General features: G+C 38.0%; 4 protein-coding genes across 4 annotated transcripts in view; 2 read left to right on the top strand and 2 right to left on the bottom strand.

Annotated features, from left to right (window-relative positions):
• The window catches only part of nf2a (NF2, moesin-ezrin-radixin like (MERLIN) tumor suppressor a), a 32,163-nt gene extending 30,525 nt beyond the window's left edge, over window positions 1–1,638 (bottom strand). Inside the window, exon 1 of the mRNA XM_007547490.2 lies at window positions 897–1,638. Within this exon, the coding sequence (XP_007547552.1) occupies window positions 897–1,010 (114 nt within the window). The 5' untranslated portion in view covers window positions 1,011–1,638. The remainder of the gene's footprint in view (window positions 1–896) is intronic.
• Window positions 1,639–2,103: 465 nt separating this feature from the next.
• On the top strand, window positions 2,104–9,584 carry fbxo21 (F-box protein 21). The gene is made up of 12 exons (XM_007547489.2): window positions 2,104–2,372; window positions 2,876–3,011; window positions 3,944–4,053; window positions 4,227–4,348; window positions 4,930–5,076; window positions 5,219–5,352; window positions 5,425–5,561; window positions 6,190–6,369; window positions 6,654–6,786; window positions 6,991–7,181; window positions 7,263–7,420; window positions 8,627–9,584. Exons 1-12 carry the CDS (start codon window positions 2,149–2,151, stop codon window positions 8,866–8,868), a joined length of 1,914 nt encoding a protein of 637 aa, XP_007547551.1. The 5' UTR covers window positions 2,104–2,148; the 3' UTR covers window positions 8,869–9,584.
• A 1,444-nt stretch (window positions 9,585–11,028) lies between these two features.
• On the top strand, window positions 11,029–20,407 carry tesca (tescalcin a). The gene is made up of 8 exons (XM_007547488.2): window positions 11,029–11,396; window positions 12,801–12,870; window positions 14,615–14,695; window positions 15,376–15,515; window positions 18,465–18,526; window positions 19,525–19,632; window positions 19,716–19,763; window positions 19,842–20,407. The coding sequence occupies exons 1-8, from the start codon at window positions 11,336–11,338 to the stop codon at window positions 19,923–19,925; spliced, it is 654 nt and encodes a 217-aa protein (XP_007547550.1). The 5' UTR covers window positions 11,029–11,335; the 3' UTR covers window positions 19,926–20,407.
• An 82-nt stretch (window positions 20,408–20,489) lies between these two features.
• The window catches only part of fbxw8 (F-box and WD repeat domain containing 8), a 20,237-nt gene continuing 13,251 nt past the window's right edge, over window positions 20,490–27,475 (bottom strand). Inside the window, exons 8-11 of the mRNA XM_007547486.2 lie at window positions 25,826–25,953; window positions 21,624–21,797; window positions 21,393–21,509; window positions 20,490–20,921 (exon numbers count right to left, since the gene is read on the bottom strand). Coding sequence (XP_007547548.1) covers window positions 20,756–20,921; window positions 21,393–21,509; window positions 21,624–21,797; window positions 25,826–25,953 — 585 coding nt within the window. The 3' untranslated portion in view covers window positions 20,490–20,755. The remainder of the gene's footprint in view (window positions 20,922–21,392; window positions 21,510–21,623; window positions 21,798–25,825; window positions 25,954–27,475) is intronic.

The following is a 27,475-nucleotide window of genomic DNA, read 5'->3' as shown; positions in this document are numbered from 1 at the left end:
TAATCGTGAGTCCCATGTAAGAAAATAGAAACCTGTAACTAACATTATGCTGGTGTCTATAATTACCAAAAAAGCAGCTGCTACCCATAAACGGTTCCTCCCTTTTAAATATAGTGCTTGCAAGTAATTTTGATGCCTTTCATTTCCGAAAAAAACAAAAACGGCAAACTAGGAGAAACAGTCCACTATGAAAGGGGGAAACATATTGTAATGATTCTGTGTTTTAGTTCTGCTGGTGTGGATATGGTTATGTGTATTTGTTGTATGTTACATTGTGATCTTTATTATGTGTATAAAGTTATAGGCTTCCCCTGACTGACTCTGCTGACTCCCACTCACATGACAGAGATCTGTCATGTGGGCGGGGGATCAGGGGAGCAGCAAGAGGGACCGGAAGAGGAGGGAGTTCGGTGTGTGTTAGCAGGAAGCTAGTTCAAAAAGCGCTACGGTTTGTTGGAGGTGTGGGCTGCGCCTCAAAATAGCAGCTCGTTTCTACGACTAATAAACCCGTTTGGTGGGACTTCTATCTGTCGTATGCTGGCGTCATTACAATATAAATCACGGAATCAGGGTCAGCACTGATTTCAACTACTGACTAAAAAGTATTTAATTGGGCTGCGGTAAACACAGCAGTCTCTTAAAACTTATGTTTAAACAACCGCGTGGGCGTCACATCCTTTTCCCTTTATTGACATATGCTGCCATCTAGCGTTCAGAAAGTGAAATATGTTGGTTTCATGGGAATTTCAGAAAAACTCAATTTTACTCGCTTATGAGCCTCACATTTTTGTAGTTGCATTACAATTTGAAATTAGTGAGCAGAAGAACAGTAACGTCGTGCTTGAATGTTTATAACATTACTCATAATAAGGAAATGAAAGACTGTTCAAACTCACCTCGCACTTGAACTCCATGTCTGACTCCATGGTGCATATCTTTACTTTAAAGTATTTTGCTTGTTTTCTAATCAAAGAGTTGAATCCCATTTTTGCTGCTAAGGCACTTGCCATGGCGACTCGTAAATAAACGCTCTTATTCTATTCAATAAACCAATGATACTTTAGTCATTCCTTACAAACTAAAAAGAAAAAAAAGCTATTAAGACATTCTTCTCTAAATTAGCTCATCGCATGGTTCGGAAACACGAGAATTTAGTTAGCACTGTAGTTATCCACAGGTAAACACAACATGCATGTGACTTTTCAGCTGATACTAATAATATTTGTAAACAAGACTAATCAAGAATCACTTGTCTTTCAGCGACATGTTACTGATTTATCAGACTCCTCTGTATTGAATATTCATATCTCCTATTACTACAAAAAGGTCCACAGATAAGGTTTAACAAAAGCAGATAATTACAGCATAGTAAAGCTGGCTGCTAACAATAGTTGGTTAAAAGTCAGAAGTTAGCTAACTAAAGTTGACGTCGTTCTTAAATCGAGACGTCAAAATACAGTTTCCCGTATAAAAGTTCCTCTAAAACCATGTAAATTCATGAAATTATTTTATCCAGTACTTTCCTGTAAAAAAAAAAAAAAAAAAAAAAAAAAACTTGGAATGAAAACAACAGCTAACTGCGGTTAGCAACCTGTTAGCGATGTCTTTAAAATGCAGTGGTGCATTCGCGTACAGTCTATAAAGTAGTACTTACTGGTTAGAACATTAGATAGAAGTCATTTTGGGATGCTGGACACTGAATTATGTTGTTATTCTGCTACTGAAATACCATATCTAGATTTTTTTTTTCTGTTGTGTATTTGAGTAAAGTAAATCTGGTAGTCATAGTTGTGTAACTAAAATAAGGCAAATGTAAGATTCTCCCTTTCATTTTGTCATGTTCTGTAAAAAAACGTTAAGAACAGCTGTTTTTCTTGAAAGAAAATTACACGTTCACATATTATTTCAAAATAAGTTAATTGTACAATATGTCCACTCTTCAGTTTGAAATTATGCCCACAAATCCATAGAAATATGTGTACATTTCAGGAGGACTTTGAAGGCAGCATCTCTTCCCTCGCCCTTTCCTTTCGGACCGATCTGCCAATCATAATGCAGTACACGCAACATGCCCCACCCTTAGCCAGGCCCCCTGCGCCATAAAGAGGCGGGGCTACAGCAATGAGGTAATCGGGGTAAACAGTAAAAATGGCGACTTCTGTAGCCAGAGCGGAGCAGCTGAGTTTGAACGGGATCATTCACGAGTCCCAAGCCAAAAAACTGACCGACCTGCCGACCGAGTTGCTTGAGCATATTCTGTGCTTCCCTGTCCTCAAACATGTCGACGTTTGTAACGTGTCATGCTGCTGCAAACGGCTGCACGACGTCTGCCATGGAAGGGGAAAGGTCTGGGAACACCAATACAAAATCAGGTGCTGCAAATATTTTTAGCTTCTCTTTATGCAGATTCTTGTAACATTTCGTCTTTATCTTTAGAAAACAATCCTAATGTTATCCAGAACTTTAGGGTCATGAAACCCTCCTTTTCGCTTTGAAGGTTGGCTCGTTTACTGCGAACTCACAGGAAGCTGTCATTCTGCTGATGCACCAAATTTGTCCTTATCTCACCGGTGCTAAGCAATATGACCGTGGACATCTATGAAGTTCGTAAGAAAAATAGGTTTTAAAATTTATCATTGGTAAAACGTACATCCTGCTTTTTGCAGAGTCCCTTAAAATGAATTTGTTTGACCTTGAATCCTATATGTAGTACTTCAGCTAGTCTGACAGAATCATTTCTTTCTGTAAGTGATGCATCTACTGCAGCAGGGTGATTAAAGGTTTTAGAGCCTGATTTAACCTTCTCCAAAAATATATATATATATAAATACCTAAGTCATTCTGAAATTACAAATTTTACTCCTTACACCGACAGATGGCCAAGACTGCAGAGGTTTTATCGTCAAAATGAAAGCTGTGACTGGCTTAGGGAATACATAACCCGGCATAGAGTTGGAATACAGATACGAAGGACGGTGGAATCCATCTCAAAGCGATTCTTCACAGAAGTTGTAAGTAATCACCTTCTTATGAAGTAATATCATTATGCAAGAAAAGATCTGACATAATGTAGAATCAATGCTGTAACCTGGATAGAGGCATGAACTGGTTACTTATATGCCAAGGTCTTAAAAAGTTTCAATACTACTAAGAAAAAAGTCTTGTGGTACTGTTCCTATGGCTTAAAATCAACTACTGAAATTTCTCCATCTGCATAGAATTGCACAGTGTGGCCCCTCCCCTACCTGCTGCTGAATGTCTTTCTTTTTTTTTTCTTTTTTTTTTTTACAACCGTATAGGTATTTTAACGTCCTAATTTATTTCTCCCCGATGCCAAAAAAAAAACTCCATTAAAAGCCCAGAAAGTTAAAATATCATGTACTGACATTTTCTGTACAATAAAAATGTAAATCTTTTAAACCACGTTCAACCTGAATGTTTCTATCAAGTATTTTATTTTCAGGGGGGTTAGCCATTTAAAGGCCTATATGTTTACTTAACTCCTGAAATTGTTCTTTTATTGAAAATGATAAGAAATGCCTTTTTTTTTTCCTATGAGAAAAATGTAAGTTACTTTCTATTATTATCTACAAAAAGTTATGTTGTGCAATAAGCACATGAAAACTACATCTACAAATAGCTGGTGTTTATTTTATTAATTGTATCCGTGAAAATAAATAATACAGAAACATGGTTATGGTGAGATTAATTTTCCTGCAATATGAATCATATTCACTTTTCCATTTAAAAAAAAGGAGATAAGCTACGCTCTAAATTGTAGTTAAGTTCATAGTAATTACCATGCTACAGTGAATCTGTGGAGTTTTCCTAAATATTATTTTGAGAATTGCATACTGGCTCATGCCTAATTATGTGGGTGCATGTTTGTGCAATAATGTGAATCCGCTGGGTTGCAAACTAATCCAGAGTCCTTGTCACTCAGCCATGTGTTGGCCAGGTGCTTGGAGACAGCTTTGCAGAGATCGAGTCACTCGGGATGCCAGAGCACTTCTGTGAAGACGAGCTCCTCTTCATACTCAACTCAGACAAGAGGTGAGAGTAACACTGTGCACAAAGTCAAAACAAAACCAAAACACTCCACAAACAGAAGATTTTGACCATCAGCTGGAGCTTGGATGTTGATTCAGAAAATTCTTTGTGATTACAAAAACTCTGTTGCGTCACTCATCTATGATGCAAATGTTCATGTCTCTCCACTCTTCCAGGAAAAGCTTGACCCTAAAATACTATGCAAAGAAAATCCTTTACTTCCTGAGGCAGCAGAACATCCTGAGGAGCCTGAAGACCTTCTTGGGGCAGCCCGCAGAGCAGCAGTCAGCTCTGGAAGGTAACCATCAGTGCTGGCCATCACCTTATTAATATCATTCATTGTGAAGGTTGCAACATATCAGCAAGTCAGGTTTTGTTTTGTAGCATTTTCTAAATGGAAAGTGAAATTATTGTAACTACTTCATAGAACACCAGAGATTGATTACAGGTGTATCTTTTTCACAACCTCAAGGTTTTGTTGTTGTGTGAGTGAGTGAGTTAGCCACTTTCACTAAAAGTGTGGAGGACTATGACGCTTAGAGTGACTTTAACAATCTACATTGGGCATCTGAGACAAGGATTAACTTAAGATATAAAATCTCCAGGTTGGTCCAGTATAAGATTAATATGTAGAAATGTACCTCATGCCTGCTGTTGGGTACAGTGGAGGACTTATGATGCTGTGGATCAGTCCCTGAATGAACATCCAAAAAATGGAAGATGCTTATAATACATACGTTTTCAGTTAGTTATACAATTTATTGATTATTTATTTAGAGCTTAGAAATTGTTGTTTTGGGTTTTCTCCTCCCTCGCCTTAATTTAAAATAGCTTGTTTTCCTCATTCATGTCTTTTCTGGGTTGTATTTGCTTTGCTAGGCGCTGTGCTGGTGGATCAGTACTGCAACCCACTGGCTGATGTCACACTGGAGTCCATTTCACAACAAATGGACGATGTGGCAGAAAAAGCAAAGAAGATGCTGAGAATCAAGAACCCTTCTCATCCCAGCCTTCGGGTCACTAACAGTAGGTGTTTTAGAAAAAAACAAAATTCAAAAATAATAATTTTTGTTTTTCACCCACTATTGTTTCTTTTAAAATATATTGTGAGTAGAAATATAGAGCCTGAATAGCTGAGCTCTGTTTGAAACAACTAACCTGTGTGAAGGTGACGTTATGACGGAGGACTTTGAGCTCCAGAGGCAGGTGCTGTGGGCCCTGAACGCCGTTTTGTACGAACAGCTTCAGTACAAAGGCAACGAGTGTGACTACTACAACCCGCTCAACTCCTACATCCATCAGGTAGGCACCAGCTGACAACGTTTTCTCATGTGTTGTTCTGAAATATTTTCACTGTGCTCCTTATTCACCCAGGTGCTACTTCGGCGGACAGGTATACCCATAAGCCTCTCTGTCCTGTACATGACGCTCGCCCGGAAGCTGGGCGTTCAGCTGGAGCCCGTCAACTTTCCCAACCACTTCCTGTTGCGCTGGTGCCAGAGACCAAGAGGGTATGGCTTGAAATTAGAATATTTACATATTTCTTGGTTACACAGATCACCACAGTAGCCTAAAATCACTGATCATGTTTTGTCTCTCGATTTCCACTTTTATTTTTTTTAATATACAATCATGCAATCTTATGTAGATATTGTGGTGTAATTTCTGTCATGTGGCAGTGCAGTTTATTTAATCTGTAGCTTATTAACGGATAACTATGTTTTATCTAAATGACTGTACATTTCTGAATTCTGCTTTTGCTCGTTTCTTGGCAGTGTGATTATAAGTCAAAGTTAATTAGATTGAAACGAGGCTTTTGCAACCAAAGGACATGACAGAGTTGAGTTAAAAATCAGTGCTGCTTTGACTATTTTTTAATTAATTAATATTTGAATATGATCAACTTAATACATCAAAATCTTTTACATTTGCATCATGAAGCATTTCTTAATATTTATTGTAATTAAATCAGAGCTTTTCTTGTTCTCACTCTAAAATATTGCAAGAAATTTCAATTGTCTCATCAAGTGATTTTTTTTTAATAATAAATGCAAAGTGCATGCTTGAATATAATCGCACAACTCACAGTACATTTTCTGAGCCTATTAAATAAATGTTAACAAAACATTCCATATGCAGGAGTGAGGATATCTATGACTTTGTCTACATCGATGCCTTTGGGAAAGGCAAGCAGCTGACGGCGAAGGAATGCGAGTACCTCATTGGCCACCAGGTGACGGCAGACTACTACAGTGCCATTAGCACCACAGAGGTGCTGCTCAGGATGGTGGGGAACCTGCTCAACATCGGCAAAAGAGGGTAAGAGGAACCATTCATGTTATTAGGTGAAGGATGTCTGATGTAAGATTATTTTGCAGGTGCAGACATCTTAATCTTCCAATTCTATGCTAATCAACTGAATGATTACTTATGAACTTCTCAGCTCCTGTTACTGTCTTCTGCAGGGCTCTGTTGTTGTCAGTCAGTCATAGTCTTGGAGTGCTTAAAATTGAATAAGATGTTACAATCCATCCTGTGCCTGCTTTATATAAACCATATTTTCAGTTTAAGTTGCATCATCTGCGGTGTGTGTTTTCCATCAGCGAAGGAAATGAGAAATCTTACCAGCTGCTGAGGGATTCGCTGGATCTCTACCTCACCATCAATCCAGATAACGTTCAGTATTTGCTGCTGCAGGCGCGCCTCTACTTCCACCTTGGAATCTGGCCAGAAAAGGTCAGACTTGAGCAAAAATGTTTTCAAATACAAACCAGATCTTTCATTATTATTTCCTTATAATTTTGAATAACTGTTTTATATCTTGAGCTGGAATAAAATGACAAGAACACCAATCTAAATAAAACTTTTCTATATTGCTTTTGTGTGGTATTTTAATATTTAGCTGCTCTTCACACATATTTCCCTTCACCTTGCTCAAAGGTGTTGGACATCCTGCAGCATATCCAGGCTTTGGATCCTTCCCAGCATGGAGCTGTGGGCTACCTGGTGCAGCACACACTGGAGCACATCCAACACAAGAAGCATCCCATCACTCCTGAGGTGAAGCGGCGGAGCGCTCCCGAACACCTGGAGGTCCAGTATTCAGTCGGCCTTATTATGAAACACAAGCGGTAAGTTCCTGTAAAACGCAACGCAGACAAAAGGGCAAATTACCTCGAATTGCAAAACATCGTTTACTGAAATTCTCCCAGGTCGGGGTATAACTGTGTGATTTACGGCTGGGATCCTAAATGCACCATGAGCCAGGAGTGGATCAACACCATGAGGGTCCACCAGTTGTCCAGTGGAGCTAACCAGCCGTTCTACAACGTGCTGGTACAAGACGGGACGTGTCGTTACGCAGCTCAGGGTACGCCTCATATCCACCAGCAGGGGGCATCTCCTGATGAACCACAGATTGTAGGTCTAAAGGTTAAAGGCGTACAGCATATCAAATTTATTTTTAAAAAAGTGAAGTATTCCTCAAGGAGAAATTGAAATCTAGATAAGGTCAGAGGTTATTGTGTTCTGTAATATTCCACAAGGTTAAAGCATACAGAGAGAAATGATCTCTGACCATTCCCCCTAGAGAACTCCTCCAGGTGTGAGCTTGTACCCCACAAACTCATCCTCCACTATACGTCACAGGAGGCATTTTGTAAAAGGAAAATGTAATTATTTTTAAATAAAGAAAAAAAAACATAATAAATCTTAAAATCAAGAAACAAGGATCAAAATCAAGACTTCCAAACCATATCACATAGGTTTACTACTACTATTCAAAAAGAGTAGCCATAAAACACTTTCCTTCTCACTAACATGAAAAAAAAAAAAACTATAGCTAGGCTGTAAAACTTTACTATCACCTCTGATGGCCCTCACACTGCTCTTTCCCAGCAGTGTGCTGTGATCATGATGAGTGGAATCAGCTGTGCTCACATAACCTGCAGGAGCCACACCCAAACCTGACCTGCTGCTCTGCATTTAAAAATAGAACAGAAGATACTGCTTTCCCTATTGGGACATATTAGCTTGTTTTTACTTCCTTCAAAATCAATTGGACTTTGTGCACATCTTTAGACAGTTGAGTTGGATGTGGAAAAAGTAACAGGAGATTGTTTTTTATCCTACGAATAAATTGCTCACCTTAAAGACAGGAGTTTTTTAAAAGTGTGATGTTGTGCTTCTGTAATTGATGGCGAATTTATTTAAAGGTTCATATCACAACTGTACTAGAGGGCGTCAACAATATTATCTGCACCTCTATATAGAGAACTGTAAATGTTACTCCAAAGCTTATATTTTATTTTGCCAGGGTTGAACTTACTTCCCCAATAGTGAAATCTCCCAGCTTGCATCTGCATGACTTTCATTGTTTGAACTTATCTGTTCAATCTTCAACACATCAGCATTTCCTACAGGCTATGTTTCTCAAAGCCACAACCTTCTTTTGATTTCGTAAAACTCTGTTGCTTGTTCCTCTTTGTATCAGAGCAGAATTGCCTAAAAATACCCCTAAATTGTGTATTTAACCAAAGTAGCATTGCAGTGACGTGTGTTCATTGGTGTTCCTCAGAGAACCTGGAGCCCCACTCTGCCCCTCTTGAGATTGGGCACCCGGAGGTGGGCCGCTACTTCTCAGAGTTTGCCGAAACCCACTACGTTGCCAATGAAGAACTGCAGACACGATACCCTGAGGACATGAGGGAAACCCTGGGCACAGTTCAAGAGCTCTACCACAGAATGACTCCTGGATCTGTGAGCCGAAATGAGGCTTCTGCCTCTGACCAAATGAGGCACCAGTTCAAGTCGATGTAGCAAGTGGTCCTGCTGACCAGGGTTAACAAATACCTGTTCCCCTCTTACTCAACTTACAATCATCTTAGCTGTTCCTTTATTGCACTCGGAGACTAGGACTTTTTTTGTCTTTTAAAGAAGGAAAGATGGTTACTGTTGCTGCTTTGAGACATGTTCAAATACAACCATTTATCTGCTGTAAAAACAAAGTTTGGATCACTGGATACAAATACTATTTCTACATGATGTAACACATATTCATTTATTTTTAATCCAGTCAAAAAAAGCTCAGTTTGATTTTAAAAAAATCTGATAAAATACAACCCAAAAATAAAAGGAAAAAAAAAAAAAAACTTCAAGTAAGCAGCTAAGTGGACTAGAAAAATCAGGATGTTTATCCAGGTGCTGTAAATCCCTCCTGCCCAAATTCAAAGAATGCTTCTGTTCCCACATGTCCCTGCATCCAGCACCAGTCTGCATAATATAAACCCAGTGCCACACCAGAGAACTGAAAAAAAAATAGTTTTGACTCATGATTTTACAGAGTATCATGCACTTATGAAAGTTCCACTTTCACATTCCTACATTTACCTTTTATTCTGTATATTTACATGTGAAATATGTACGATGCCAAGACTCAGGATGTCTGTCATGGAATGCCAAGATGGCGACAACTTGAAATAGCAATGAGTCTAAGCTTGGCGAAAACTACAAAAGAATAAAGTGTTTCAAGTTTCTCTGTTGTTGTTTTTTCCTCTAAAATAAATAAAGCATTTATTACTTTATTGTGGGAACATATGCAAAGCCAGCCCAAGGTAAAGGCAAGACAGAGGCCAGAAGGTGGGAACTGAAACCGGATGTCTCACACAGAGTCTATAGTGGAAAACAGATTTTCAACTCCATTAAGAAACACAAATCTGACATTAAATGAGAGTAAAGAGTGTTTTAGGTCTGGATTGCCAAGATTATTCCTGTTAAATTGCATAATAAATGTCTTTTAACAATTTAGGAATGTCCAGCTTTGCAAGCTTGTCATTTTCACAATGTCTGAATTTAATGAAGGCACAGAAACGCCTAAAACCGGGGTGATCAAGTCCAGTCCTGGAGAGCTACTGTCCTGCAACTTTTAGATGCATTTTTACTCCAATAGTCTGGGATCAGCTCTGAACAGGCCTGGTAACGAACCATTCGTTTGATTGAGGTGTGTTAGAGCAGGGAAGCATCTGAAAGCTGCAGGATGGAAGCTCTCAACTGGACATGAGCACCTCTGACCTAAAACCTGCTGCTTTGTGACATCAACAAAATATCACCATGAATACCAGCTGGGACAGCTTAAATGTTTGGTTCCCCCCGCATAACTTTGGCAAATAAAGTGCAAAGGTTTCCAAATCCACAGTATTTACTGTTTATGATAAGAGGAATAAACACAGTTAAGGAGTTTTTGAAAGAATTATTAGTTCTCGGGTTACGGAAGGACAATCGAATAATTCAAACTACTGAAATAATTTGGTATCCCTCACCCCCATGACTTGGGCAAATAAAGGGAAAATATTTTCAAATTCTCAAGGTGTGTGACGGTAGGATTGAGCAACCTAAATTTCAACGTGCTTGATTTATTCTGGTCCCGTGGGGAAACATTACATTGCAATGCGTGAGCTTCAGGCTGAAGTATTGTGTTCCTCTCTGATGTTTCTAAAAGCATTTGTTTTTCCCCTTTGAAAAGAGGGGAACCAAGTTCTCATACATATCAGAGTCATAGAGGAATATTTTTAAAAGAGTGATTATATTGGCGATTAAAAAAACAACACAAAACTGTGTAAGAAATAATTCTTACAAGATCATGTTTATTTGTTTATTTATTTCAAAGTTTTGTTGTTTTGTCGAGGAAACTGAGAGCTACAACATTTCCGCGATTATGTGAGTCGTTTTACCAAGAAATGATCGAAACTCCCTCTGTGGCTGTAGTGCGCGCTCCCGACACGGGAGGGAACAGATTTTCGCACAACACGTGAGTTTACAGGAAATTTGCCTAAGGCAGAAAAATATATCAAAAAGAAACCAGGCCGTTAGAAGAGCTGGCATTACTCCCAGTGAAAACCTGCGCTATTCCAACTTTAAAGTACAGTAGTGGCAGCATTATGCGGGCCGGGGGTGTCTTTCTGTATGAGGAAATGCATTCCACAAAATAGAACCAAATAATCTTGTTAATCCTAACTGGCATAAAACAGTAAGCGTTCAGATGGAGAGAGTAACACTTGTTTGGTGGATGTTTGCGGATCTTTATTATGCGAATGCGATGTAAGAATTGATTTTTAAGCTGTAAATTACTTTCTTTTCGAAAAATGCAAAAACTCTCCACGTGGAGGCAGCAGAACACACGAGCAATGTCCTGCCCACTGAAGTCAGATAAAACTGCAACAGTGTGTCAAAGTTTTAGCCAGTCCAAGTAGACCGTGCGCCTCGACGCACCGCTCAGACAGCCGGAGAGATGGGAGCCACGCAAACACACTCCGAGTACCAATACGAGAACATGGTGGGGAAAACTGGATGTAAGTATAAGAAAAACAAGACATCTGTTTATTTTGGTGGTTATAGTGGTGTTTGACTACGCCACAGTGGGAAATACGCTGGTGTGAGACGCGAGAAATGCTCTTTTTAATTATCCATGTTATGTTTTCGAGCATATTCAGAAATGTAACATCATGTGTAGATGTTAAAGCTAAGCTTGAAGAAGCTGGCGCATTCATTTAGTTTTAAAGCCAAAGCAGCCCTCACACCTCCTGATGGGACGCTGCTGTGTTTCAACAGCCTCTGCTTTAGGTAAGCAAACTGCAGTTTGCTATTTGCTTTTTTATGTTTGCAGTTAAACTTTCTTGCTCCTTCGTATTCAGATGCGTCTTGCCCCAGCCTAAACATGTTTCACATTCAGAAATGAAACACAGCAGATAGAACTGAGGATACCTGAGGAAGTGTGACATTAGTGGGATACCTTCACATGTGCAAACATGTACTTTGAGCGCATCCACCCTAGACTGAGCCCAACTATCTGAAGGAGACTTTGGACTGTTTAATGCCTTTGTCTTCATAAAGATTACAGCTATAGTCGTTTCTTTTCAGATGTAGTGGCAGACTTAGGAACCTCTTTGTTCTGTAATCATTGGAATTTCAACTGCACTGGCAGGTACTGATCTCAGATACTGAGAAACTCAGGTACTGATCTCAGATACTGAGAAACTCGGGTACTGATCTAGCTATTGTTCAGCCTGTTTGTGTTTTATTGTGCAAGTTGAGTTCTTTTAAACAAGCTTGCTGTGTTGAGCCGTGACTCCACCTACCCAGAACAACAATCTGTTTTGGTTTCTGTGTGAGGTCAGAGACATAACTCACCTCCACACTCTGAGCGGACACAGCTGCTGACTTTATTTGACAGAGAATAGAAAGGTGACTGCTAACACTTTCCAACTGGAGTTAATGATTCTGAGAATCATTCTAGGTGCAGTTACTAAGGATGGTTTGTTTACTTTGCCATTAAGCTGATAGCAGGACCTGATCAATTAAAGTATACTGCTCCAAAAAATAAAGGGAACACTCAAATAACACATCCTAGATCTGAATGAATGAAATATTCTCATTGAATACTTTGTTCTGTACAAAGTTGAATGTGCCGACAACAAAATCACACAAAAATCATCAATGGAAATCAAATTTATTAACCAATGGAGGCCTGGATTTGGAGCCACACACAAAATTAAAGCGAAATGTTCCCTTTATTTTTTTGAGCAGTATATTTTAGGCAGCAAAAACGCGCATCAGGATGGAACCCTTTAAGTGCAAATGCACTCTTGTTTATCAAGGTTTAAATCCATTTTTAGCTCCTGGATTCTTTGAACTGTGAGTAAATGGGGGGAGAATATGGGCTTACATGTTAATGATAAAAGTCTTTGTTTCTTCAGTTTCAACCGAGCAGATTAAAAACCTGCACATGCGATTTCAGCAGCTGAGTGGAAATGAAAAAACACTAAGGTAATGTTTCTGAATGTGTTTTTTTTTTTATGTCCAACATAATGAAACTCATACAGTCCCTCCATACTTATTTGCCTGATAAAAAAAGTTTAATGTGCAGTTTGTTTGTTTTGTTTTTAAATAACATGGTACAGTAGATAAACACAGCAATTCAACTAATTTACCGCTTGGTAGCAGCCACTGGATTATTATGTTGAAGGTTCTGGACTTTTTGATGCAGTGCACTCTGATAAGGTTCCCCACTTGAAAAGAGAAGCCCATAGAATCACTTGACAGTGGGTACGAAGTGATTCTTCACATGAGTATAATCTGTTTCACACCAAACATGAAAGCCTTTATTACCAAAACATGAATTTTAGTCTGACAAAACCACACAACCTAAGTTCAAGTCCCAATAGCCTTAAGAAAACGCCACATGCTTATGTTTGTGATAATAGGACAGGAAATGTCTGTTCCCTCTCTTCTACACAGATAGTTCCCCATTTGCTTGAATCCACACTCAGCAGGAAGAGTGGTCCAAATATCTGTGTGTCAATTTCTTTAAACCTAGACCTACACAGAAAAATTGTTTACAGTATGAATGCTGCTAATATTACAATTGTTTTAATTCAAACAAGTTGCATTCAGAAAGGTGCATTTTTTTGTCCCACATACATAACTTTTGCTGATAACAATCACACCAGATACAGTTTTTGTGCAAACGAACTCAGAGCTTTATAGAATAATACTGCCATAAGAGCAACAGAAGTCCTATTTGCTTGTTTGGAAAATAGTAAAAAGAGCCTAGAGGTTTATACGAATCACGTTTCCAAAGATGTGATTATCTTCTTATTACAGCAAACATCCTTAAACTGATGACAAGCAGTAGAATATGTGTGTTTTTTTTGGGGGGTTTTTTTGTGGGAGTCCTCTAGTTGAACAAACAGGAAACAACACTCCTGCTTTATTGCTTCACAAAAGTAAAGCAAAGTGTTTTCATGTTTAGTTGGTTGAAATCGACACAGTCCTGTGGCTTGTTCTGTATACCAAAGGCACCTCATTTTGTTGGGGATAACTACCTCAGTGTGACACCAGCATGTTGATCTCATCTAATCGTTGTTTTGAAGATTTAGTGAGTCAAACGTACAATGATCTAACAGTGAGATCTGCAGATTTGTCTTCCCCTCTTTGTCCTGACACGGTGTTGTGGCACCGTGGGCCCTTGTTTGTTATTGCTCCACTTGTTTTAGGCTTTCTCGCTAATACTCTGACTGTGGATATGAGCAAGCACATGAGAGTAGCAATTTTCTAGTAGCAATTACCTGGTTTATGAAGAGCAAAACACATCTGACTCATGTAAATATGTTCTAGTCTTTCCCATTTTGAACAACAGCTAAGACAAATGTCATATTGATTCGTCAGAGAAAAATAAAGTCAAGAAATTTGAATTGAAAGTCCTCAGATAATCCTGTCAATTTGAAAAGTTAATTAAAAAGTCTCCATTTCTGTTACATCAGAATTATTAAAGGTGTCAGTGTTTTCACTGCAGTAAGGACTGTGCAGTTTATAGATGGTGGGAACGGCACTGCATTAAAAATTATATATGACGCTCATTAATTAATGAACATTTGAAGTTCTGTAAACACCAGAATGAAAGGAATTCAAGCTACATTTTATAAAATTGACTTAAAATCAGTTAAAAATGCAGAGACAGTCCTATGATGTCCTGGTTTGTAATAATGGACTTTCTCTTGCTGCATTGCAGGAGAGAACACCTGAAGAACATACCAGCTCTCGCCAATAACCCCATCAAAACGGAAATTATCGAGGCGTTCTTTGATAAAAGGTGGGTAGAGTCAAACAACACCATATCCCATGTGGTCTTTCTGTTACTAATGGCTTTTTAACTAAAATAATATAATTTTTCTACAAAGTTAACCGTCAAGGTGATATTTTTTAAAGGAGAACATTCACTGATCCACATGTGGAAATTTTAATTGCGCTACATTAGTTTGGATAAATAGAATGATAAATAGAATATTAGGATTAATTGAATTTATCTAATTCAATATTAATATTTTCTAATTAATATTGAATTAGAAAATGATATTGAATAATTTTCTAATTCAATATTAATAGAATCACTAGTTACACTGTTCATGGCCAATACTAATGTGTGGTTTTCTGTGAAGACGCCTTAAAAGATGCCTTTAGAAATCCAAAGTTGAGCATTCCTGTGTTTTTGCAAGAGAATGATGAGAATTTGACTGATTTATAAGCAGTTGTGTGTTTTTAGCTGGACTGTTTTCTGCATTGGTTTGTGGTATAATTATGTGATTTCTGTTCTCTAAAACACAAGTCATGTGGAGACTATCACATGACTATCAGTCATGTGATAGTCATGTGGGTCAAATGTAATTTTCAAAGTTATTGTAACTAGTTAATGCAGGTGGTTTACAGATTTAATGTGGTTTACATTTATCAACAATAATTAGATAATTTTCAATGCTTTTGATTGAAACACAGGAACCAGCTTGATAACGAGTTGGGATCATATGAGGAAATCGGCTTTGAGGAGTTCCTCATGGTCATGTCCCACTTCCGTCCTCTAAGTATTAAAACGTCAGAGGAGGAGAGGACGGCAATGAGAAGACAGAAAGTTCGCTGTGAGTAAAACATTTTTACTGCAACCCAAACCTGGCCTGCTCAGAAAACCAGGCCAGAAGTACAACACGACACATGTAAGTGTGTGAATGAGCAGAGGATCTGTAACCGCATGTCAGCTGTTGCCTCCAAGCAGCTCGAAGGTATTTCTGGCTCAACATGTGAATGTGGCCACAGCAAACTAACAAATCTAAATGTCACAAAGACAAATGCATGACCTGGAGGCAAACAGTTGGTAATTATTTTCAGCTAACTATATCTTTATCTCTTTTAAGATACATTTTTTCCACATATCCCTGTCCCTTTAATTTCTTATGTATTTTTACTACCAATATCCTGCCATAATATTGTGCATTTCCTGGTGTTTAATTGCCATACAAACTATGAAACTTTTTAGATAATGGAAAAATGTGGTTTATTGTGATGTCTGCAAACTGAAACCTGACAGAATGGTTGGACTTGTCCTTTTTGCTGCTTGAACTATTTTTCCCACTCTAAGCAAACTGCTATACAGTGAAAGACTATTTGTTAATTACAGTTTCTGATTTATGCAGTGAGAGACTTGCTCTGATTCTGCAATTCACTTTTTGTTGCTCGAGATAAATCAATAAATAGTTAAATGTGGTTTATTCAAAGAGAACTATTCAAAAAACTATTGGTAGTAATATTTCAACTTATTTTCTGAGTAGTCTTTACTTTATTATGTCTAGCTGTGCTTCAGCTCAGTTTGTTGTGCTCCAGATTGGCAGGTTAATCTCAGTGACAAGAGGAAATCCTGCATGCTTTTGCATTCTGACTTGCAGCTCTTCCTGAATGTCTACATCTGTTTTTTTAACATATGCACCACAGACATAAACATCTCTAGAGAAAAATGATCAAACCATGCATCAGATCCTTACTTCCTTCAGCAAAATGCAAAGCAAGGCTCACTTTTTGGTGATAAATAACAAGACATCCCATTGGAAAATATCGTGCATGATGTTTTATGATTTAATTCGTCATGAACATATTGCAAGAAAGAAAATTTAAAGTGCTCATTTAATGTTTTTTTTTTATCTTCTCTCAGTGCAGAAATGGAAAAAAAGGTTTTGAATATCCAGAAATTGTAAAATAAAAAAAAATAAAAAAAGGAGAAATTTACAACTTGTCTGTATTTCTGGCATTTAGTTATTTATCTCCACTTAAGCATTTCCTAAGTAGCATTCAGCTGCCTCCAGCTCTTTCCAACCAGTAAGAAGCAGCTCTTAATTAGTGACTGTGACTGAGTAAGATGCATTGCATCACTTCCTGTTGCACTATATGACGCTGTTTGTGTTGGAGAAATTGCATAGTTGTGAGATAGATGGAAATTGAGGAGGAATTTTAAAAAAAATTACAAAATCTGAAAAATGTAGGGTTTGATTTAATTCAACCACTTTTCTTCTGGTACCTTTAAATATAGTGCAACCGTCACCTAATTAATCATAGAACCAGCCAAGAGACCCACAGTAACTTTGGGGGAGTTGCAGAGATCCACAGCTCATGTAGGATAATTTATTGACAGGATGTTTATCAATTCTGTGCACTACATTGTTGAAAGAAAGCGTTATGTAAAACATTGGGTAGAAAACCAGCTTTACATCACCTTGAACACACCATCCCCTCAGTAAATGGTTGCAACATCATGATGTGGCCACATTTGTCTGGAGAAAGGACAGCTTCTCACAGATGATGAATGAGGGACCTCAGGACCTGACCGCCCTGGAAAAAACCCAGTTAAAGGCTGTGAAGGGTTTGAGACTGGGGTGGATGTTCACCTGGCAGCAGGACAACAACCCTAAACATAAAAACAAGAGTTACATTGGGATGGTTAAACCTAGACTTAAAACCAAGTCTTGGTTTTAAGTCTAGACTTAAAACCTAGACTTGACACAGACGTTTTGCTAAGTCTGTGTCAAGACTTAGCAATTTATATTCACAGACTCCATGCAATGTGACAGAGATTAATGTATTTTCTAAAGAATTAGCAAAAATGACTGCCTTTAAGTGAGCCAAGCCGATGGAGAAATATCACAAAACACTGAAAGCTGAAACTCGCATGTTTTTTTTTTTTTTTTGTAAATTTCTCGCTTCCATTTACAAACTAATTTCATCACATAAATTCTCATAGCCCATAGCAGTTGATACTTGCAGTATAAGGTGACAAAATGTGAAAAGGTTCAAGTATATAGTTAAACAATTTGCAAGGAACTCTAGGTACCAAAACCTATATTTCTTTAAAAGTTGGTGTGATGAGAAAATGACAAAATCAAAGTCACCCATAAAAAAAAATAAAAGTATTCCTTCCTGTAAGTACAGCAAGAACTAAAAACCTGTTTATTGGCAAACATATTTTCAGACCAGAGTTTCCTAGTTTGAACAAAGAATGTCTTTCCTCAAACTTGAGAAGTGAACTCAATATTTGACAAGAGGATTACAGACTCCACCCTACACTCCTGTTTCAACCAGATGTTAGAAATGTAAGATAAGAACTCAAAAGCAACAAACTTTCTGGTGCCTGAAGAGTCCAATTGTTTTTTTCTCCCAAGTAAAAGACATCTTGTTTAGTCTAAACAGACTAAACACCTTTTTATCAGTCATATGAACTCTGCATTTTGGTTTTTGTTGGAGCAGAAGTTTTATTTCTATCCGTCTGAATCAAACAATTCTACATCTCGATCTTTAAAAGGAGCCAGATGTCTTTGAGATGTGAAAGAACCATTGGAGCAATCAAACTCTTGTAACTTAAAGAGGAGAACAAAAAGGTTTTCTGGGCATTGCAGTGTCAGTCGTAATCCTGGCTTGAAGGATCTGCTTCATTATCTTATCCCTGAATCATCATGACAGGCCCTGTAATCACAACTTCCTCTGGTGCAATCCCATAATTTGTGGGTGGAAATTTCTTAAGAAATCTAATTGTTTTGTTTTTCCAGTCCTGTTCAACATGCACGACACCGACGGTGATGGCAAAATTACTCTGGAGGAGTACAGAAAGGTAGGTGCTCATTATGTGCTTTATTTAACACTGATTACATTAATCCTTGTTTTGAAATATGGTTCCATGTTCCAGATACCCATTATGGACACTCAGCTTTACTTAGAATAAACATGGCCGCATGCAGATCTGGAAGTAAAACATCTCCACTGTTATCAAATTGGAAATTAATTCAATTAAAGCTAAGCTAACTCTTGTCAGTAAAATGACAGTTTTCTCCAACAAAAGGTAACCTTGAGTCCAAAGCTCTTAAGATAAGAAAATTTGATTTCTGTCCCATTTGATGCATGGCATATTTTTCTTTGTCATAATAATTTTTAATGCATCTGAACTAGATTGAGGTCAAATACGATGAAAGGAAACACTAAAACATGCACAGAGCACTGGACGCCAATTCAATTATACGTTTTCCAATTGATCATTTTGCCAAGGTTAAATTATTGTGGATATAATGAATTGCTCCATGTTGTCTTGCTTTAGCAGCTACAAGAGGAATCCGTGTGTGCACACTCCCATTGTCAAAAGTAGTGAGTAATTAGCTCCAACAGACCAGGTTAAAATCTACAGGATTAGGGACCATTAAAGGATTGAGGTCACTTAGTGACCGATATAACAATAAGTTATAAAAAGAATAGGAAGGAAGACATTTTTCCTTTAAATTTAGGTAAACCGATCAAGACATTAATTGACACAGAGTGTGAAAGACAGCATGCAAAGTTAAAAGCAGCACTAGCTCAATTAATGCTTTTGGGAAAGAAAACAACTGAGCACAAAAATGCTGGATGAGTATCTTCCATCAGAGAGAAAACCAAATAGTTCACATTATGACAGAAGCAGCTCTTTTGATGATTCTGTCTGAAAACTTTTCAAAGAGTCAGAATTCAGAGAGGAAAAAAAATAATTATGTTTCATTTCTTTTTCAGTTGCTATTATCCTCTTCCATAGTTTCAACTTTTTCAGTGAGGATTTAAAGTCTTCATTTTCTGTTTACATCCAAGGCTGTCGAGGAACTTCTTTCGGAAAGCGGGACCATCGGGCAGGAGGGTGCTAGGGCGATAGCAGATGCTGCCATGCTGGAGGTGGCGAGCACAAATGTGCCCAACCTGGTAAGAGAAATCACCAAAACCATGCCGCTAATATTCCTCCCTCACTGTTGGACCAATAAGATAACAGATTCCTGTTGCTCTAGGGCCCGGATGACTTCTACGAAGGAATTACGTTTGAACATTTTGAAGAGGTTAGCACTTTTTTCTCGCTTTGTTAAATACACAAATACATTTTGTGGCTTCATTACAGCATTTTCGCTTGTCCACAGATTCTAAAGGACCTTGAAATGGAGTCCAGGATGCATGTTCGCTTTCTGGATATGAACACTGCTAACCTGCGTTGTGGAAAATAATTGTTGGTCTAAGGAACTCTTTATGTTGCTGCTGTTTTTAGCAGAACCTCCTCGGTCCTTAAAAGGGAAAAAGCAAAACGCCTTTTCAAGCACTAACATGTTTTCAGTATAAACAAGTGTGTGAGATTCTCAAAACTGCAAGTTATTTGTGAACTTAATGTTTGATAACAGAAAGCCCTTTTAGTGCGGTATGTTAGCATTTAGAGCAGTTTAGATATTTTAAACTTTTCTTAGTCTTATTGCATTTAGCTATATTTACTATGACCTCACACTGTTGCTTTGAAAATTGCTAATGTGCAACATGAAAGATTTTTACCTTGAAACAAAAGTGTGTTACATGTGATCTACTGTGCTGAGCATTTGGACAAAAAGACAATTCCTCCTCAGAAATCAGGATTTGATGATGTTTTTACTACTGAAGCTGTACATAATAAACCACTACTGTTATAAAAGAATAAAAACAACACTATTTTTGATTATTACTGAAATTATTTATTTTCCCCTTATTTCAAAAGAAAGAATTTTAAATAAAAATGGAAAATAAATGTCTGGACTTTTCTCTTCTTTTCCCCCTGAAAAATCACAAAACATGACAATTTTTGTGGATAAATTCTACACCGTGTCTGATCTAAAAAGTCAAACATTAAAACAAATCAATGCACAGCAATGTTTATCAAGGTGGCAATCTTGCAGCAGACGAGCCGTTTGCATCCTAATAAAAGCACCAAAATGGTAGTAAAAGGTAACTAAAAATGATCAGTGTGACAGTCAGACAGATCAATGTGTCTCTTGTCCATTCTGCTCCACAGACAGTATTTTGTTTGCAGCGGTCAGTGAGACGGATGGGAGCCAGACAGCCTGTCGTAGGGCACCGCCAGGTTAATGTTGTAGTTGTAGCCGGATGAGTCGATGTAGTCGGACCTGCAGATGGGCAAGATGTGATCCTGTGACAGGGCATCCTCAGAGAAGTCGTAATGGCTGATGACTCCTCTGTGTCTGAAATGGACAGAACCAACAACAATTACAGCTTTACAGACTTTTATTTAAGAACTGAAAATTAGACATGTCAGAAAGATTAAATTTCATAAGTGTGAAGGATTTTTTAACTTTTTTCAGGAAGGGATAAGATTTCATTGATGCAATAAGCCAGAATACAGTGCAACTTCTTATTTTTGTTGTCTGTATGCTAATGATCAATACACATATGACTGAAAGCTCATTCAGTTCACTTCAATTCAGACACACTTTATTAATCCCAGAGGAAAATTAGATATCAACCATCTAGAAGTAGCGGTAATCAAATAAGAATATAGATTTTTTTTTTTTTTATTTGATTTGCAAAAGCAGAGAAGTGGAAAATTCCTATTATCCAAACTATTTTTGACATGTTTTAAGAGGAGTAAGAGGATGTTTAAAGGATGTCAAGCTTAAAGTCATTTTAATAGGTGTAGAAGAGAAGAAGGTGACCTGCGGTGAGCTGTGAGGTCATCATCTGTGATGCAGGCCCCACGTGGCGACTTGTCATCGGGGATGTTGGCTGTTACCAGGGTGCTGGTGTTAAAGCGAACATGCCTTACAGGATGCCTTCCACAAAAACAGACAATTATACAACATGACAAACGCTAAAAAGAGCTGGTGGTACAACCACAAGGAGGAAAACTTACTGCAAAGCTTTAGTTGGATCTTCTAAAGTCCTACCTGTTGTGCATCTCCCACAGCTTAGTTCCCATCCTCATCTCCCAAACACACACCAGTCCTTCGTCTCCACCGCTCACGATCTTCCAGTCGTCTGCCTGCACTGAGGTGACACCCAGGTGGTGGGCGTACAGGGATACCAGAGAGGAGCTGGACCTGAGGTCAAACACTCTCACTCTACGTCATAACAGAAAGGGAATGATTCTGCTTTAAGCTTGGGTTGTTTTCTTTAGCAAGAGCAGCACATGAGCTTTTCTGTACGTTGTGTGCTTCCTTTGGAGGCAAGCACACAATGTGCAATCTGCATCATGGTATAGGTCGTGTTGTATGGAAGAGGAGAGCAAATAAATTAATTGAATCTGTTGGTCTTACAAGTTGACTAATTATCTGAGTGAGATTTGTTGTGACTTTGTTCCATCTTCTTCTGATAAAACAAACAGGAAAGTCAAAAACTATTCTAAACAGGAACAATGAGCACTCTTACTTTTTCTGCTGCGTAAGGATGACATTGTGAAAGTCAATAGTCCCACAAACCTACAACAGTCTCACCATTAAAAACATATTTTATCCCACGATTATATATTTTTTTTCTCCAAAAGACTTGCATCCAATCATGATGAAACCCTTATAGCTTTTTTTTTTATTTCAGAAAAGGAATACCTACACCAATAAAAATGTAAAATAGTCTAACCAACAAAGTTAAAGAAACATAGAAAGGCTTAAGCATAAGTAATGCAGAAAATGCCAAGCCAACAAAAATCTGGGCCAGATCACACCATACTAACAAAAACAACAGCTGGACATTTGAGCTCCTGATCGTAGTGTTTAAAAAATAAGGAAGAAATTGTAATACATGTTGATGTTTGTTATTAAAGTTATTTCTATTGGAAGAAAATGTGCTAAAACAATATAGTGCAAGATTATGATTAAAATAATTATGATTATGGATTTTAAAGTGCTGCTTTCTCTGATGGATTTAATGCAATAAGAGGAGGATTTTTGCTCAGTGTGTTTCATTAGCAACAAAAGCCCAGGGGACGTTCAGCTCCATCTGTTGTCGGCGTGGCTTTATTGCAGCTGAAAGCATCCAGGACATGACTCCATCCAGGATCAACCTTCTTCCAAGTCTTCATTACCATAATCAAATTTACTCTGGGGACACAGGCAGATTTCATTTTCCACTATCAAAACTTTTCTTTTTTTTTAAAGAATCAAAGTTAAATGGCTAAATGGGCACCGCGGACTTGTTTGTCTTCAGCTTGTTGCCTGTTTAGTGGCATTACGTGATGGAGGCGCACGTTTAAACAATGAGGAATGAACATTACTGGCAGACCACAGGAAGCCATAAACCTAATGCTGGAGGCGACTGTCTTTGCTGAACTGTCACTGGCCAGAATCGTTTTCATTAATCACGAAGAAAGTGTGAGAGAGGCACAGACCACTCCTGAACAGTTATTTTTCTAAAGCCAGAAGAAGTCATTAATCATCCCAGGCATGACGTCCGATTTAGTCTAATGATCTGGAGTTCACAATCTTCCACATGAACGATGTTTACTAAATTTCAAGTCAAAATGGGGACAGAGACTATCGCATACACTGTAGCACATCAAAGCAACAAATCTAGTGTTTAAGAATGCTATAAAATCTCCTTTAATGACCGACGGAGCTTAGTTTTAAAGGTTCAAGTGTGAAAACTTATGGGTCACATCGTGTTCAAGTTATTCTAACAAATGCACTTTTTATTTCCTCATGCGAGACAAAAATCTTTTTATTGAAGCGAACTGTGTTGTTTTTAGAGTTAAGTGTGCATGAATAATTTACAGAAACAACAGAGAAAAGACTCTGACAAATTCACATTTAAAAAAAATTCTGTTCTGGTGGACGTCCATTTGAAACATAACCAAAAAACTCCACAACCGTCTGCCTTTTTAGCAAAACTTATAGTAGCAATGATAACAGAGACTAGAAATGATTTCCCTCTCACAATGCCTGGACTCTGTTTTACTTTGGTAAAGGTGTATGTAATTTTTGGATAGACATAAAAGTATTTTCAGATTCATAAGGATATTGAAATACATTTGTATTGTATTGTATTGTATGTTGTTAAACAAAGACCAAAACCTAACATAAATTCTTAAAGCATAGCTAACAAAATCGCTCTACATTAAACTGGACAGCTTTTCGCTCCTCATGTTGTTTTTTCAGAAAAAATCTATTTGAGCAGTGACTTTAATTTTTTTATTGATCTAAAATGTTTTCACAGTGTGAAATTGTGTTTTAATGTTGATAATTGGACACTCCTCCAGGATTTAATTGTGATAGACTAAATAAAGGTCAGGTGGTTTAAACATGTAGCAGGGAACATGTAGACTGCATTAAAAAAAAGTTTCCTAACCTAAATCTGCACTTTCAAATATTGTAAAAAATGTTTGGATGTGAAAAGCGCAAAATGCTGTTTGCTTTTAAAGTTCTTGTCAGTCTGTACCTAAATCCTTTGGTTATGATACAGAGATGATGTTAGTCTTAGGATATTTTGTACCAACCAAATATCTTTAAACTTTTGTATCTGAAAATTACTTCATCATAATTTACTCCTGGTATATTATGAACTTCAACGTGAAATAAACTGTCATGCATAGATGAGGACACCTAGTTTGTTAACGGGTATAAAAAGAAGGTAAACACCAACGAGTATGAATAGGCAAAGCAGCAAACTGACCTGGAGATATTTGGTTAAATATCAGTTGGTGAAATAATCAGATAAAGAGCTGAGTACACATGTATGAAATGATTTGCCTGTGAGTATGAAATGGAAGTAAGAAGGGATGAAATGGCAATGTGTTGGTGTGAACTGGCAAAGGGGTTAATGATCTGGAGCTATTTGGTTTATGTGTTCTTGGCACCAAATGTCTTATTCTGAAACTGCTTAAACACCCTAAATCAACTGCAAAACAAGTCACCTGCTTACAAAAGGACTGTTTGATATAAACATTTGAGTTTTACATTGTTGAAATCTATAAAGATTTTATGGAAACTGAGTAAAATGATCATAGTGCGAAGCAAAGTGATCACCTAAACTGTTTTGTTTTGTACCGTTAATGTCGGCAGAACAAAGCGTTCTGCAGAACGGGCACCCATTAGCTAACAACCTCACACTTTTCTGTTTTCTCTTTATTTCCTGCTCAGACTTGTCTTGTTTGCACAGATGTGTTCTTTTTTCCACACAGGCCTTATCTGGACACTTCATTTGGTGCTTGGATCTCACAGAAAAATGCAGAGTGACAAAACTCATCTGGACAAAAAGAAGGGATGCATTAGGCTTTGGCTTGATGCCACCCTGACAAAGGGCCAAGAACGCCGACTGTCCGTCAGTCTCCACCGTTCCCATTTGTCCTCGACTCTGTGCTGCATCGGCTGAAGCCAAAGTGGCAGAGCCAAGCTAGAGTTGTTTTTTCCCCCTATCTGGATGAAATCTGATCAAAAACCAAAGACCAAGAGTGAAGCCACTCACAAAACAAACAGAACTATTTCTTTGTCTTTGTGCAGGTGCTGTTAATCATAACTAGCAGGAATGGGAGAAACAGAACCTGAACAGTATGATGTGGTCTCTCCTTCGCTTTAAGCCAACTACTTAACAGCCAGATGGGTTTGGGGCTGAATAGAAACAGCGGGGGCAGCTTTGGATGAAGACATGCCAGGGATTTCTCCTTTCCTGGCATCCTACGCACCACGGCACCCTCTAACAAGTGCAGAATAGATGAGAATGGATCTTTTATGCGTCTTTTCTTTAACAGGCGAGCCAAATGTGGCAAGCATGTGCACATTAGTGTGTGTGTTGTTGCTGCTGCTGCTGGATGAAGTCATTACAGCCAGAAATCCTCGTCTCTTAACATCTAGTAGGTAATGGAGAAGACAAAGAGCAAAATATCACTCCTGCGAGTGTATTTCAATGCATTCCTTTTTCTCAATAAGCTTTCAGAAGCTTCTTTTTTCAAAGAAACAGATAGTCTTGAATAATGCACAAATATAATAGAGTTATTGTCTTCTCACACATTTTGCAAACACCTGTTCTCTACTTCCAGAATATTCTGCTAGGCCTCCATCATCAAACATTGGTCTATGTCCCTAGTTCAGTTTTTTTTTTCCACTGGTGCATTATGTTTGTGCATTCTCTATGTGCACTTGTGAGTGTTTTTGTGTCCTACCTTCTGTCTTTGTTTCCACACACCAGCAGATGAGGGGGGCTGTCTCTCAGGTTGACACAAGTGAAATCTCCCGGCGAGCTGCCGACACAAACCGTTGGTTTCCCGGTCTCCAGGCTGTAGACATGGATCTGAAATCCAGGATCAAACATCAGTCGACCGAGGAAATCCGTTCATTTCAGAGCCGATACGATACCAGAATTTTGTAATACTGCCATAATTTTAAATACAAAGGAAAAACTTCAACAAAAATGCAGACAGTAACAAATATTATGCTTAAAACGATCTATTCTGTTAGTGTAAATGTCGGTAGTTGTAATAGAAACCTGTAGAATAAATTACTCTACATACTGCAATATTTTATATTTAAGAGTGTATATCAGGCTGCATGGAATATTGCATGTAAATCCACACTTTTAGTACATAGCGATGTAAAAGTCCAGTCCTAAATAGTTACTATTCATTTCTTAAACATAATTTTCCACAAATAAAAGAAAATGTATCCTTACACATTTAAAAGTTTTTTATGTTTTTTTTTTCTCTATTTAAAACCTAAAAAGTCAGGTGAACATTTTGTTCTTCAAAAATGACAGCAAATTTACAACACTAAAAATAACAAGCTTTAATTTTTTTTACAAGATCATGAAACATTTGCTGCTTTAAACAAGTTTATTTATCTGGCCAGAGAGCAAAAATGAGTCTTTGGACTGCGAGGGTTGCAGAGCCGTGGCGCCGTCTGAAGCTTGGGCGCCGTTGCCTCCTGAACAGGACAGTGAGGCTAAACAGACCTTCGATAAGGTCTGGTTTCAGAGGAAGTCCTGGACAACTTGTCAAGCCTTTTCCCACGAGGAGTGGGATAAAAGACCTTAGTAACAGTCTCAGAAGTCGGTGTCTGATTGTCCACTATGCCTGGAGTAAATCATAGCAGCAAAAGTGTGCGCTGCAAAGCACTAAAGATGCATGTCATAAAGGGGTTGAGAAATTACTGATAGTCGTTAAAGGTGGTATTTGGGGTTCAATTTGGACAACCCATTTGAATTCAAACTTACATATGTTTCCAAAACAGCTGCTAGTTTGTGACTTTTACCAACGAACAAAATTTACAGTGGGGGATGATTATTATATATTAAACTAAACTGAAATTAACAATAAGAAAGAAGTACTTTTTAATATTTTACCGCTTCCCGTAGGCAGACAAAAATCTTTCAGTTCACAAAAAAGGGTGCGTTAAACTTGCAAAACTGATGATAAAACTAATAACATTGGATATCAGCCAATGAAGGTGCAGTCGTATAGGAAAAAGCCTTGTTTGTAAAGTAAAACCACAGAAGGACTTAAGTAGATGAACTAGAGAGAAACTTAAAGGCAAACCTGAATTACTGTCTTCTACAGCTTGATGGCTGCAATGAACTCTTCACAGAAGTTTCAATGATGTCATCTGGTGCTGGCCTAATTGATCAATTAGCAGCTGGTGTTTTCTCATCCAAACCAGACAGAACAAGCGGGTTAACCGCCAGGCAGAACTGTCTTTGGATAATTAAACTGAGCAAAAAGGAAAACAGAGGAGAAAAATGGAAAGAGCTCGAGCCAAAAGGTAAAAGCAAATAAAAGCAGAAACAGACAGCAGAAAAGGAAGACAGTTGAAGAAGAAGA

This window comes from Poecilia formosa, unplaced genomic scaffold (assembly GCF_000485575.1).
Source record: "Poecilia formosa unplaced genomic scaffold, Poecilia_formosa-5.1.2 Scaffold20, whole genome shotgun sequence".
Lineage (NCBI taxonomy): Eukaryota > Metazoa > Chordata > Actinopteri > Cyprinodontiformes > Poeciliidae > Poecilia > Poecilia formosa.
Note: the sequence above shows the minus strand (reverse complement) of the source record. Positions and strands in the feature narration are given on the sequence as shown.